The sequence below is a fragment of the Trichechus manatus genome, unplaced genomic scaffold, assembly GCF_000243295.1.
Source record: "Trichechus manatus latirostris isolate Lorelei unplaced genomic scaffold, TriManLat1.0 scaffold00149, whole genome shotgun sequence".
Classification (NCBI taxonomy): Eukaryota; Metazoa; Chordata; class Mammalia; order Sirenia; family Trichechidae; genus Trichechus; species Trichechus manatus.
Genome location: NW_004444085.1, coordinates 4,919,160 through 4,933,147, shown reverse-complemented (window position 1 = coordinate 4,933,147; position 13,988 = coordinate 4,919,160). Strand labels below are relative to the sequence as shown.

The 13,988-nt window shown below is 38.5% G+C and overlaps 1 protein-coding gene across 2 annotated transcripts in view; it reads right to left on the bottom strand.

Moving 5' to 3' along the window:
* The window catches only part of DIP2C (disco interacting protein 2 homolog C), a 372,164-nt gene that overhangs the window by 76,074 nt on the left and 282,102 nt on the right, over positions 1-13,988 (bottom strand). For both annotated transcript variants that reach the window (XM_023740166.1, XM_004385883.3), the window contains one exon: positions 5,202-5,263. In XM_023740166.1, the coding sequence (XP_023595934.1) occupies positions 5,202-5,263 (62 nt within the window). The remainder of the gene's footprint in view (positions 1-5,201; positions 5,264-13,988) is intronic.

Sequence of the window (13,988 nt, the reverse complement as noted above, 5' to 3'; positions counted from 1 at the left end):
AAATAAGAGCCATCATACGAATACATATATGCACACCCATGTTCATCACAGCACTGTTCACAATAGCGAAAAGATGGAAACATCCTAGGTGCCCATCAACAGACAAATGGATAAACAAATTATGGTATATCCACACAATGGAATACTATGCAATGATAAAGAACAACGATGAAGCTGTGAAGACATCTTATAATATGGAGGAATCTGGAGGGCATTATGCTGAGTGAAATAAGTCAATCACAAAAAGTCAAATATTGTATGAGGCCACTATTATAAAAACCCAACAAAAAGTTTACACATACAAAAAAAAAAAAAAACAAACCAACAATCTCTGACGGTTACTGTGGAGGAGAGGGATAGGGAGGGGAAAGCACGAACTAGATAGTAGATAAGTTTTAACTTTGGTGAAGGGAAAGACAACACACAATATAGGGGAAGTCAGCACAACGTGACCAAGGAAAAGCCATAGAAGCCTCCTAGACATATCCAAACACCTTGAGGGACTGACTTACTGGGGCCGAGGGCTGGAGACCAGGTGTTAGGGGACATCTAGGTCAACTGGCATAACATAGTTCATAAATAAAAAGTTCTACATCCTACTTTGGTGTGTAGCTTCTGGGGTCTTAAAAGCTTGCAAGCAGCCATCTAAAATACATCTATTGGTCCCATCCAATTTGGAGCAAAGGAGAATGAAGAAATCCAAAGACACAAGGGAAATTTTAGTCCAAAGGACTAATGGACCACATGAAGCACAGTCTCCACCAGCCTAAGCCCAGAAGAACTAAATGGTGCCTGGCTACCACCACTGACTGCTCTGACAGGCACCACAACAGAAGGTTGTGGGTAGAGTGGGAAAAAAACGTAGAACAAAATTCAAATTCAAAAAAAAGACCAGACTTACTGGTCTGACAGAGACTGGGGGAACCCCCAAGACTATGGCCCCCAGATACCCTACTAACTTAGTACTGAAGCCACTCCCAAAGACCACCTTTCAGCTGAAGATTAGACAGGCGTATAAAACACACAATAACAACACAAGTGAGGAACGTGCTTCTTAGTTCAAGCAAACGCATGAGACCAAATGGGCAACACCTGCCCAAATCAAAGATGAGAAGGCAGGAAGGGACAGGAAAACTGGACAATTGGACTCAGAGAACCTGGGGTGGAAAGGGTAAGGGGGAGAGTGCTGACAGACTGTGGGGATTGCAACCAATGTTGCAAACCAATTTGTGTATAGATTTCTGAGTGAGAAACTAATTTGCGCTGCAAACTTTCACCTAAAACCTAGTAAAATTAAAAAAAATAAAATAAAAAGAGAGCAAGGGAGCCCGAGAGGGAAGAGAACGAATGAACATTTCAAGACATTAGAGTACCGTGAACACATTTCAGGAAGGCATGGTAAAGAGTGTCCACCAAATTTCCTAACTGGTGAGTGTGAGACAGCACAAGGGAAGTGTTGGGGACAAAATTTACACTAAAAGAAGTTGTCACATAATGTTCCAGAGCACACTGCATGCTTTTGCTTTGGTTCATATTGTTTTTTTTCTAAGTCAAATATTGAAAAAAAGGAAGACGATAAAAGTCTACTGAAAACCTTTTTTTGTGTGTGTTCGATGAGCTTCCCCTTCAAGCTACCATTCCCTGCCTCTCCTTGGACAGTTGGAGAGAGAACACAGAATACAAGGGGGAAAGCATGAACAATAGTGACAAAGCAAGAGCAGCACATGAAACTCTCAAAAACGATAGTCTTTCCGGAAGGAAAAGCTTGTTGCTTAAAGGGCTCAGCTTCTTCCCCTCAACAGGGAGGGGCTCCTAGTAACCTCCAATCTCTTTGCCTTATACCTTCAATAAGGCCTTATGTTTGGGGAGAGAGTTCCAGAGGAAGAGTTGGGTTCAGTGTCCTATTTCTATAGCTTAGCCAAGGGCCAAGGGCCTGAGGAGCCCCAAGGGACAGACAGAGGTAGTCAGAGCCATACAAACAGCCACCCTATTATAGAAAGATTGAACAGAGATAGGAGCTTAGGTAGGATTGTGTTTCTGCTGAGATTGTGGAGCCAGCTGTCTCAAGGGATGCTGGTTTAGCATTTCACTATTGCATTGTGAGTCTTAAAATACTAGACTCTAGTAGCTTGACAAGCGTCCATACTGTGTCAGTGTGTGTGAGCATATGTGTGTACACGTGTGAGTGTACGTGTGTAGATGTTTGGCAGTGTGTTTTCATATGCTATGCACTGTTTATAAAAAAAAAAAAAAGTAGGCAGTAAAAGCTTTAATGACTTCAATATCATTCTGCCTGAGCGGCCATCTTATCAAACTGCCCATGTAATAAATCCTGCTATGTTTATTCAAGGATGTTCAATGTTGGATGACTAATTCCTAATTCTGTTTGTGTTTAAGATGCAATTATAAAATAATGTGATTGGTTAAAAGTGTAAGAGTATGTGTGCGTACACCCAAGAGCTTGTTGAATGAGCCTGAGCCTTTTCAAAATAGCCTTTGGCAGTGGCTGGCGGGAGACGGGGGAGAGGTGTGCGGTCAAATGCTTATTCCAAGGACTTTTAGAACATTTGGGGCACTCTTCTTGGGGAGCTGTTCTTAGAAATATCCACCTACTCTTAAAAACAACTTCAATGGAAGTAAATGTGCCAACTGAGAAAATTTGATTTTTAGAAATAGTTAAAAATCATTCAGATAACAATCTTGTGATTAGGATGGTTGATGCAGAGTCTTAAGGCCATTTTTGATCAAAACAAAGACTAAACAAGATGTGCAAAGTATGATTCTGAGGTTTTATGAGTAGGCCCAGACAGTGGTAGACACAGAGAAATGTCTAACATGTTTTAAGCAATGGCAGTCTGGCTGAGTTATGTGTATAGTCCCTACTAAGAACATATTTGAATCACTCTAACAATAATTAACATTGTTATTAATTATAATTATCAATGAATTATTGAAAGTTATTTTTAATAAAGTATAACTGCATAGCAATTTCCAGTTCACAAAGCACTTTTACTCTATTATCAGATGCTTTTTATAATGAGCTGGTGAACTAGCCAGAGAATATATGAGTTATAGATTATTTTACAGAATAGGACAAAACTTTCACTTACAAGAGTTAGTTGACTTGGCCAAGGTCAAAGAATTAGTATATCACAAAGGAAGCTTATACCAGGACTCAGGTGTCCTGACTCTTTCTAGTATAAAGTTATTGACCTGATATTGAACTTTTATTACTCTACAGTCATACATTTTACTGGTTCTATATTCCTTTCAATCTTCCCAAATCATACCCTTTCTCACCAGGCAAATGTGCCACCACTGAGGACAGTCAAAAGGTAGGCCAAGAAATTGGTAAAAAGGAGTTTCTCAGGTGTTTCTGTCCTTTTCCAGGAGGGATAAATCGTAGTCTCAACCTTCCCCAATATTCCAGGACACTCATAATACAAAATGAGGTAAATTATCCTCTTTTGATTACTATTCTTGTAGATTGGTCAGTTTAAACCTGAAATCTATCCTCATATGCCCCAAAGGTCAGCAGTTTGTATCCATATTCTCTTACAATAATTGTTCTTCATGTATTTGAGGGCCAGGCATAGACAGAACTGCATAAATGTCACTCAAACAGGTATTCTGTACCCATCTTCACCACCACGACCCCCACCCCATGACACACTCATATACACAGCAAACCAGCAATTCCTGTCGTAGAAGAACACGTTCAGGCTATAAATTCAGTCAGACCCGGGATGGGCTTCCAAGTCTCCATACTAACTATTTAAACCACTCCTACTCTATTTTTCCATATGCTAAATGAGCACAACGATATAATGTTGTCAGGTGAACAAATGAAAAAAAATACGAAGTAACTAACATAGTATCTGGCACATAGCAACACCTTCAATGAGTACCTGTTAATAATTTATGAAAGAAGACACCACATATTACGGAATGTTCTTACTGTTAATCACATCATGTGAACAACATCTCTATAATTACCAAACAGAAAATGATCTATTTCAGTGGGAAATATCTATAGTAAAAATAGTAAAATCCTGTCTTCCCACTTAGGCATTTTAATAGGCTCAACTTGTTAGGGCAGAGATTCCTCTAATGGTCTTCTCTCCTTGTTTCCACCTCTGTCATGGTTTGAATTATGTCCCCCCAAAAATGTGTCTATTAATTTGGCTGGGCCATGATTCCTAGAATTGTGTGGTTGGCCTCCATTTTGTGATTGTCATTTTATGTTAAAGAGGATTAGGGTGGGATTGTAACACCACCTTTACCCAGGTTACATCCCTGATCCAATGTAAAGGGAGTTTCCCTGGGGTGTGGCCTGCACCACCTTTTATCTGTCAAGAGATAAAAAGAAAGGGAAGCAAGCAGAGAGTTGGGGACCTCATACCATCAAGAAAGCAGTGCCAGGAGCAGAGTGTGTCCTTTGGAGCGGGGTCCCTGCGCCGAGAAGCTCCTAGTCTGGGGGAACACTGATGAGAAGGCCAAGAGAGAGAGAAAGCCTTCCCCTGGAGCTGACACCCTGAATTTGGACTTTTAGCCTACTTTACTGAAAGGAAATAAACTTCTCTTTGTTAAAACCATCCACTTGTGGTATTTCTGTTATAGCAGTACTAGATGACTAAGACAACCTCCATCTTCCTTCCTTCCTTGAGGCTCTTATAAACACCCAACAAAACTCCACCTTTTATTCTTGCCCATGAGGCCACTTAGGAAGCTACACAGAAAAGGTAACTTGACTTCTATCTTAATTTTTCATGCAAACTTCTTTACAAAAAAATTTCAATTCATGTGAAGAAATGTGGGCAGAATGTTTATGAAGTGCAACATGGTGCCTAAGGAAAATGTCCAGGGAAAAGAATCAACTGCCTGTCTTATGGTTAGACTGCTACATAAAACAACTCTCATCACAGCTCGCTACTGTGTAGTAGAGTTTTCATTTGCATCTGAAAACAAAAAAAATATTGTCTTATTGAGTACATTAACAAAACACAGATCAGAAAGTGGTGAAATGTTAAAGTTCTAGCGTTTTGCTCACGGATAAAGAAATGCTACCTCACCCAACCCTACAGTTTTAGTCCTCAGATAATTAGACTTTGAGCAGATAAACATTGCTACTTCTTTTTTCTAATGGGCATGGGGATGCTGGACAACTAGAAAGAAAAAAAAAAGTCACAAGCTAATCATACCTGTCATGTCTCAGGGCTCTCATATCAACATACACAGTCGTTGGGTCAGGTCCAGAGGTCCCCTGTAAGCAATGACAGATTGTGGTTAGTTCAAGTTGGAGGGGAAAGCAATCAGGCTCTTGTGCTTTCTACTAGCGATTAAGTATTTTCTTTGGTAAAATCTCAAACTGAAAAAAAATTAAAAGCACTAAAACCATAGCTCTCCAAGATACCTGTTAACTTTCAGTTCGATAATTGAAAATCCAAAATGAACATTTTATTAAAATAATACTGGACTTTTACATAGCTTGACTATCAATCACATAAATGAAAATAAGAAACAAGTGAGACATGCTACACATTTTGATAAGTAAAACGAGGCTGACGTTTGAGAAAGTGGATGGCTGGCAGAAGCAGGTATCAAGGATATGAAACGTAATTTGCTGAGAAACTTTTACTACATGCATCCGAAAAGGTATATATTTAGAGCTCAAGATATCGAAGCAGAACATGACGTGAACTGACACAGATTAAGGGAGAGGGAGCTAGAGATGATTATTTTGTTCCTTTTAGTTTTACTTGTCATTAGTTTCCCCCACAACCTCAGGAGGTTATTACTAGCAGTGACTTAGGTACGAGAGGTTGTATGTTTACCCCTAGTCAGCTGGGCAGGACTTTGTGGTCTTGAACTATCTATTTATTTAACATGGGGGGCCAGAAATCTTATCTTGGTGGCATAAATCCCTTAAAAAAGTATGCCAGGGTGACTTTTGACCAGGGAGCTCTTCCCATATAAGAGCAGTGTCATTAAATCTACATGACAAACCAAAGTTCTACATAAGTTTCTTGGGAAGGCAATGTAATTCCTTGGGTGGAACAGGTGAAACCTCAAACAAGTCTGCCAAAAAATAAGGGAGCCCTTCAGAATGTATATGTAGAGACACACTAAAATTCTTCAGAAGCAGACCCTAATCTTGCACCAAAGGAATGTTTAAATATAAGAAAAAAGCAAAAATAAAGACAAATTCATTAAAAATATACTATACCACTTAATAATTCTGATCATTAGTATCCCATGACCAAGACAGAGAAAAAGAACAGCACATGCAAATTATCCTCTAGGTGGAAGCTTACAATGATAGTACAATACAAAGAACATTCTTTCTAACTCTATGACTATTCCATAAAGCTGTGTTACAGACTAGCACGAGTGGAGAAGTGGTTTGATGTTTTAAACAATGGAAAACACATAAGAGAAGGCCAATTTAAAAAAATAAACAAATCATAAAACAGGTCACTAGAAGTGGACAATGAAGTAAAACAGAGATGAAGCAAACCATTGGTTATGTACAATGGAAGTAAAACATTAGTCATAAGAGTGAACTGTTTGAAGAGGTCTGAGAAAATTACATCACCCTGGGCCATCTGTACTCTTGCATCACAGGGTCTAGCGCAACCCCTCAGTCATCTCTGCACTCAACTTCTAGTCTGCCTCACTGCTGGAAGAGGAGAAGACAGTAGGGTAGGGTAGGCACTGGTATGGAGTGAATGGAGAGTCCCCTACCTGCTCGGCCAGCTTCCACAGCCTGTGAGGCTATAGCACATGAGGTCAGGAACAAGAAGAAAGGAGAGACCACCAGACCAACAAAAACCAAAAATAAAAACACACACAGACACATAAACAAAACAATCCAACAATTAAAAATGGGATGAAGAGGGAGGGTCAGGAAGGAGAATGCAAAAAGCAGGGAACAAAATAAAAAGATCAAACCAATGTCAAATATGGAAGTTGTTAAAATTAATCACTATCATTAAAGGCTAAAAAATTTTAAAAAAGATGTCAACATATCCACAGAGCAACACAAGAGAGTAATAGATGACTAAACATGGATACATAAAATCAAAACCAAACCCGTTGCTGTTGAGTCGATTCCGACTCATAGCAACACTATAGGACATCTTGGAAACCCTGGTGGTGTAGTGGTTAAAAGCTACGGCTGCTAACCAAAAGATTAGCAGTTCGAATCCACCAGGCGCTTCCTGGAAACTGTATGAGGCAGTTCTACTCTGTCCTATTGGGTCACTATGAGTCGGGAATCAACTTGACAGCAACAGGTATAGGACATCTTAGAACTGCCCCATAGGGTTTCCAAGGAGTGGCTGGTGGGTTCAAACTGCCGACCTTTTGGTTAGTAGCTGAAATCTTAACCACTGTGCCACCGGGGCTCCACTGATACACAGAGCTAAGTAATTTTTCAATATATAAGGACAATAGTATTACTGGATAGTTCAGTCATATACATACATACATGTGTGTGTATGGGTATGTGTATATATATATATGTTTCTTTTCTTTTTCTCTGAGAAGTAAAATCCAAAAACCCTTGCAGTCGAGTCGATTCTGACTCACAGTGACCCTACAGGACAGAGTAGAACTGCCCTATAGGGTTTCTAAGGTGCGGCTGGTGAATTCGAACTGTTGACCTTTAGGTTAGCAGCCGAGTTCTTAACCACTGCTCCACCACGGCTCCCTGGGAAGTAGAAATATGAGACATGTTATTGGCTCAGTCTGTTGAACATTCCTTCACTGAAATAGCTCCAAGTTTCTGATGACAACAATTTAGGTGAGCCTTGAAGCTTTTATATCTAAAATTAATACATCTAGTCCTATTCCTCTACAAGATGAATTGAAGAGGTAAAAGAAAGGAGACATTAAGTAAGTTTGAAACATTAAGGATTCAAACATTAGGGTCTCCTATACAGTCTAGTCTAGTATCCTATAACTAGTAACTAGTATAGTGGGGGCTTCCAGTCTAGGGAGTATCCTATGGCAATCATCACAGCTTCTGCTTCTAGGGAGCAGTTTCCCTCAAACAGAGGTACTTCAACTTTCATTTCCTTTCTCCATCATGTTTTGTGTTTTGGGTACCAACCTGCTACCCATATTAAATTATCTACATCAGCAATATTGAAAAAAATCTCCACAAAGTAACTAGGGCAAATTCCGTTGATACAATGCATTTTTCCCTAGGCCACTTCGGTATCTTTTCCAACTCTTCCCAGAAAAGTAGGAAGAGTAGAAGTTATCCCATCTGTATCTGAATGGATGCACAATTGTTCTTTGTGGAGGTATGATCTATGTATGGCCTACTGCTGATCCACATTTCTTGTAATCACGATTACTGTGCAGACTCTAAAGACAACAACAAAAACAATACAGAAGTACTCTTAACTAGCTTTCTTTCAGCTGCAATTTGGTAATAAACAAAGCCAGACTGAAACAGCACCACCACTCAAAATGGAGCCACGTCTATAAAAAAAAAGGTTAAAAGTTCAAGATTTTTAAAATTATGATTCCATTCTCCTTTTAGTTACTTACTTCACTATGGTACCTATGGCTACTGATTTTTTCAGTGTCTTCATCTTCAAAAAACAGAGATAGCACGTGAAGGAAAAATATTGATAGACGTATGTGTGCTTTGAAGGTATACAGGGATTTTACTGGGCAAATCCAAGCTGAATGCAATGATTCAAATAACCCCCAGCCTTCATGATTCCTTGATACCTAAATATTAACTGGAATAAAACTTAGTCAATGTTTTCTGTAAATTATTCTAATTCTTAAATTTGGTTATAAGGGTTCAAGGTAGTATCTCAGAAAAAAACATATTTATGCCTGGGAACTAATTTTCTATCTTGTTTCTGTGTGGATGAAACAACACTGTCTGGAAAAGAGTAGGTTTATTGAATTAATGAAAAAGAATAAATGAGGAGGGAGATAAGTGGTTAAAATACAGTTTCCAAATTTCAAAGATACCTAAAAAATATGAATTTTTGAGATACATTTTAGGGAGTGTGAATTTAACAAAATCTTTACTTTACCGAAGAGTGCATGCCAGAGTTCCCTTAAATAAAGTTATCCTTAATGCATACAAGTACCCTCATGTGTTTAAAGATCATTACATACTTGCAAAAAGGACCAATAGTAAAACAAAGTTATCCACTCCAGCTAAAGCTTATTCATAAATGAAAATAAACCATTTCTGAAATCACAAGTTAATGAGAAAACACAATTCACTTTAAAATTCAATTTCATAATAAAAATGTTATACATATGTTAGAGATATTTATACTAAATAATCGTTTTCCTTATTGATATGAAAGAGTTCCCGGCCCCAGGTATTAAGTGTTTATTTAACAAATGAATATATTTAAATCTCAACTGAAGGTATGCAGCAAACATCAACACAGAAAATCTAACAGTACTTTGCTGTAACTACAACTGAGTTGTAATTTTACTATTCAGTGACTCACACATCATAGTATTACCACAACTTAGTACCAGTGCATAGCTCCTTAAGTTTAGAGTTAAAAATTTCCTAAATAGAAATGTGTGAAGTAAAGAAAAAAGAAATCCATATTACTGATGCTGGGTATATCTACTTTGCTAGATGTGTTTGAGGAGTCATAACAGCTTGTGTAAGATGTCTGTCTCAACACAAACTACACTCTTCAGATTAAAAGGGAAAATGCTGTAAAATCTGACAACTACTTTGTACTCAAATTTCTAAAAGAATTTGTCTATTCACATGGAAAGGTGGGCGTTATGGAAATGGTGATACCTTTGAAGAGCCTCACTAATGCACTCTGAGTGACCTTTTCAAAACGCCTGATTGTGACACACCCCTGCCCCAAACCCTGTAATGAATTCCCACTGATGCTAGAAAAAGGATAAAATGCCTCAATATGGCCCCCTGTCATCTGGCCCCTACCTGTCAGCCTCTTCAGCGTCATTTCTCATCTATTTCCTCTCCCTTGCTCTCTGTTCTGGCCACACAGGCTTTTGCAATCTTTCTGTCTTTTGAAATTATAATGTTTCCTCTGTCACAGGGTCTTTTTCCTTGCAGTTCCCCTAATTAGAATGCTCTCGGTACACAACACATTCAGCTGTTAACTGAAAGGTTGAAGGTTAGAGTCTACCCGGAGGTGCCTTGGAAGAAAGGCCTGGCAATCCACTTGCAAAAAATCAGCCACTGAAGACTCTATAGAGCAAAGTTCTACTCTGACACACACGGGGTTTCCATGAATTAGAGTTGACATGATGGCAACTGGTAGAATAGTCTTCCTCCTCTTTCTATCTTGCTATATCTAACTCATCTTTCACAATTCAGCACAAATCAGCATCTTCTTAGAGAAGTCTCACATAGGTTAAAATCTCCCTGTTTTGCACTCAGGGCATTTACCACTGTTGAACATTTTCATTTGTATAATCTTTGATTCATGTCTGCCTGTCCCACTAGTATGTAAGTGGCACAGGGCAGGTTCATGCCTGTTTTTGCTTACCATTCTGCTGTCTCCCCAGAGGCTGGCGCAAAGATGTGGCATACAGTGGGCACTCACTCAAAGATAAAGCACAAAAATAAGTGATTGCCACAAACCAGCTGGCTGATCTTGGTGGTTTTCTTCCTAGCTATAAAATCCCATTAACATTTTGTTATTAAAAGAAGCTAAAATATTTCATTAAAGAGGTGAGAGGTATTTGAAAAGACCAAGATAGTGGTCTCTCTAAGGTGGGAGACGAGCTTTTCCAAGACTTTTATTTCTTCTATTTCACACGCTCTTTGATTAACAAGTCACTCTAATATTATCAACACAGTACTTACCTAGCAAAGAAAATTCATTGTCTTATTCATTCCTTATTTCAACATTTATAAAGTGACTACCATATGCAAGATCTTGTGGCAGAAATTGAAAATACAAACATGAAATAGTCAGTGTCTGATTTCCAGGACACATGTTGTGGTAGAAGAGATAGGTTTGTAAATACATAGTTAAATGAGATTATGAGACATGCTATCATTTGATTTGAGCCATCATCTGGGCAGCACATAATGAGAGCGAGGAATTTAGGGACTATGCAACAGATAAGGCAACATTCAAACTGGATTTTCAAGACGAGCGCACCAGACAGACAAGGGCTGTGAGGTCAGGCTAGGATTGTGCAACAAGGTGCCGATAAGCAGGTGTTTGGGAACAGTTAAGTATTTGGCATGGCTGGGGAAAAGACACTCTGGAAGAAGAGTAGGACATGAGGTCTGAAGAGTGTACTTTAGGATCAGATCAGGAAGGGTGACCTGAGTTTTAAATTTGGTGCTGCAGGTGACAAGGAGCCAATGTATTTTAGAATAGTCTAAATTTTGAACTTTTCACTAGTATTGTCATAACTTCTTCCTCTTCTCCATCTTTTAACTTAAAACCATTAAATCATGAAATTTAATGAATTCACCTTAAAGAACTGCAGATGAGCAAGACAATAAACCCACTGCCATCGAGTGGATTCTGACTCATAGCGACTCTTAAGGACAGAGTAGAACTACCCCATCGGGTTTCCAAGGAGCAGCTGGTAGACTCGACCTGCTAACTTTTTTTGGTTAGCAGCTAAGCTCTTAACCACTGTGCCACCAGGGTTCTGAGACAAGAAAAGGTTATAATGCTATTAATGGACTAAAACCAGAGAAATTTCTTTCATGACGAAGTTATTTCACCCCTTCATTCACATATCTGATTGCTAAAAAGTGATCAAAATGTGTAAAGTCTCCTAAAATCATCTAAGAAGCAAAAAGTTGAAGAAGAGTGGCAGGAATTTACTTTGAGAGGCTTAAGAGATCCTGAGTCCTCCCAGATAGCAGTTATGGCAACGTGCCACTAAATCCCTTTTACTACTTGATTTTAGTACTCTGATCTCCTTACCCAATTGACTCCCACACTCTTTTCTGGTACATATTTATTTTGAAAATTAGAGTAAATTAAATTAGAACTTCAGATTAACCTGAAGGCATGTTGAATGGGTGCAATGACTTGTTGGTTTAGTGTGCTAATTATCTAAGAGTTAAAGAGAAAATCTTCATAGTGTCGCAATTTAAACTTAAAAAACAAGTCACTTTTCTACCTTTATAAGTACAGTTTTAAGAAGTGGTTTTCAAAGAGTGGTCCACAGACCCCTGCAATCCCTTGGGCCCTTTCAGGGGATCCACAAAATCAAAATTATTTTCATAATAATTCTAAGATGTTAATTAGCATTTTTGCTTGTGTTGACATTTGCAGTAATAATGCAATGGCAATGGTGGGTAAAAATGCAGGTGCCTTGGTATGAATCAAGGCAATGGAACCAAGTTGGACTTGTGTATTCTTCACTGCCAGGCAATTGTTGTAAACAAAAGAAAGAACAGCTACCCTTACAAATGCTCTTGATGAAGCAATAAAAGACATTAGTTTAAAATCTTGACTCTAGACATCTTTTTAGTATTCTGTGTGATGAAATGGGAAGTACACATAAAGTACTTCTGCTGCATATGAAAAAGTAGGATGTTTGTCTTTAGGAAAAGCATGCACAGGATTGGGCTGCAAGTTGAACTTGCTGCTTTTTTATGGAACTCCATTTTTACTTGAAAGAATTACTGACATATAAACCTAGATATTTGGTGAATATTTTCTTGAAAATGAAGTCAGCCTATTACTTCAAAGAAAACAACTCACAGTATTTGTTGCCAAAGATAAAACCTGAGCTTTTTTATTTTTATTGTAGTTTAAATGAAGTTTATATTTCAAGTTAGTCTCCCATACAAAAATTTATACGTACATTGTTAAAGTGGCCGTAATTGGTCTCCCCATATTGCGACAGCACACTCCTCCTTTCCACCCCTAATTCCCCAAGTGCATTCAACCAGCTCCTAACCCTCTCTGCCTTCCCATCTCACCTCCAGACAGAAGCTGCCCCTTTGGTCTCTTGTATCTACTTGAGCTAAGAGGTACACTCCTCACGAGTATCACTTTATGTCTCACAGTCCAGTCCAATCCCTGTCTGAAGAGTTGGCCTCGGAAACTTTTATTTCTGGACTGATAGAGAATCCAGGGGCCATGCTTTCCGGGGTTCCTCCAGTCTCAGACCATTAAGTCTGGTCTTTTTACTAGAAAAACTTGAGCTTTCAAGTGAAAATTAGTATTTCTGAAAATTCTGGTCCATCACTGTGTGCTTGATAACTTCCCAATACTTTTGTGATGAGATTGGTGGTGCTTTAGTGAATGTGGTTTTTTTGGGTATTATATAATAAAATGGGTCAACATTTTAAAAATAAGCATTACTCAGTTATCAAATGACTATGTATGCTATTAAAAAATTATACATGGGTAAAAGATTCATTCAAAGTGCAACTTAGACCAATGTATTTTAATGAAACAGAGTATAACTAACTTTGAAGAAACTATCACTTATTGAATTTTGGTGTGCTATTAAAGAAGAACATCCTCAGTTATCTAAAAAGGGTATTAAAGAACTCTTTTCTTTCCTAACTACCTATCTGTGTAAGGCTGACCTTTTTTCCCCTATACTTACATCAAAACAACATATGGCAACAGATTAAACGCAGAAGCAGATATGAAAACCCAGCTGCCTTTTATTAAGCCACATATTAAAAACATCTGCAAAACCCAGTATCTTTGTTTTTGTCTCTTCTGTTAGGCTGGACTTTCCAGGAGCTTCCCTCTTAACTAGGGTTTGAGCTATGCAGCTCTTTTCAGCTGTTATCCGTTATTTTACAGGAGCCCTATTGACATGATGGCAAAATGTGGGTGGGAGGGGAAGTGTCCTCTAATACTAAAATTACATCTCAGTCTTTATCCTAGGCTAGGTTCTCTAGAGAAGCAAAACCTGTGAAATGTATACATGCTTCTCTACAGAACCCAGCCTAAGACAAAGACTATATATATTACATATATATATATATATAGAGAGAGAGAGAGAGAGAGAGA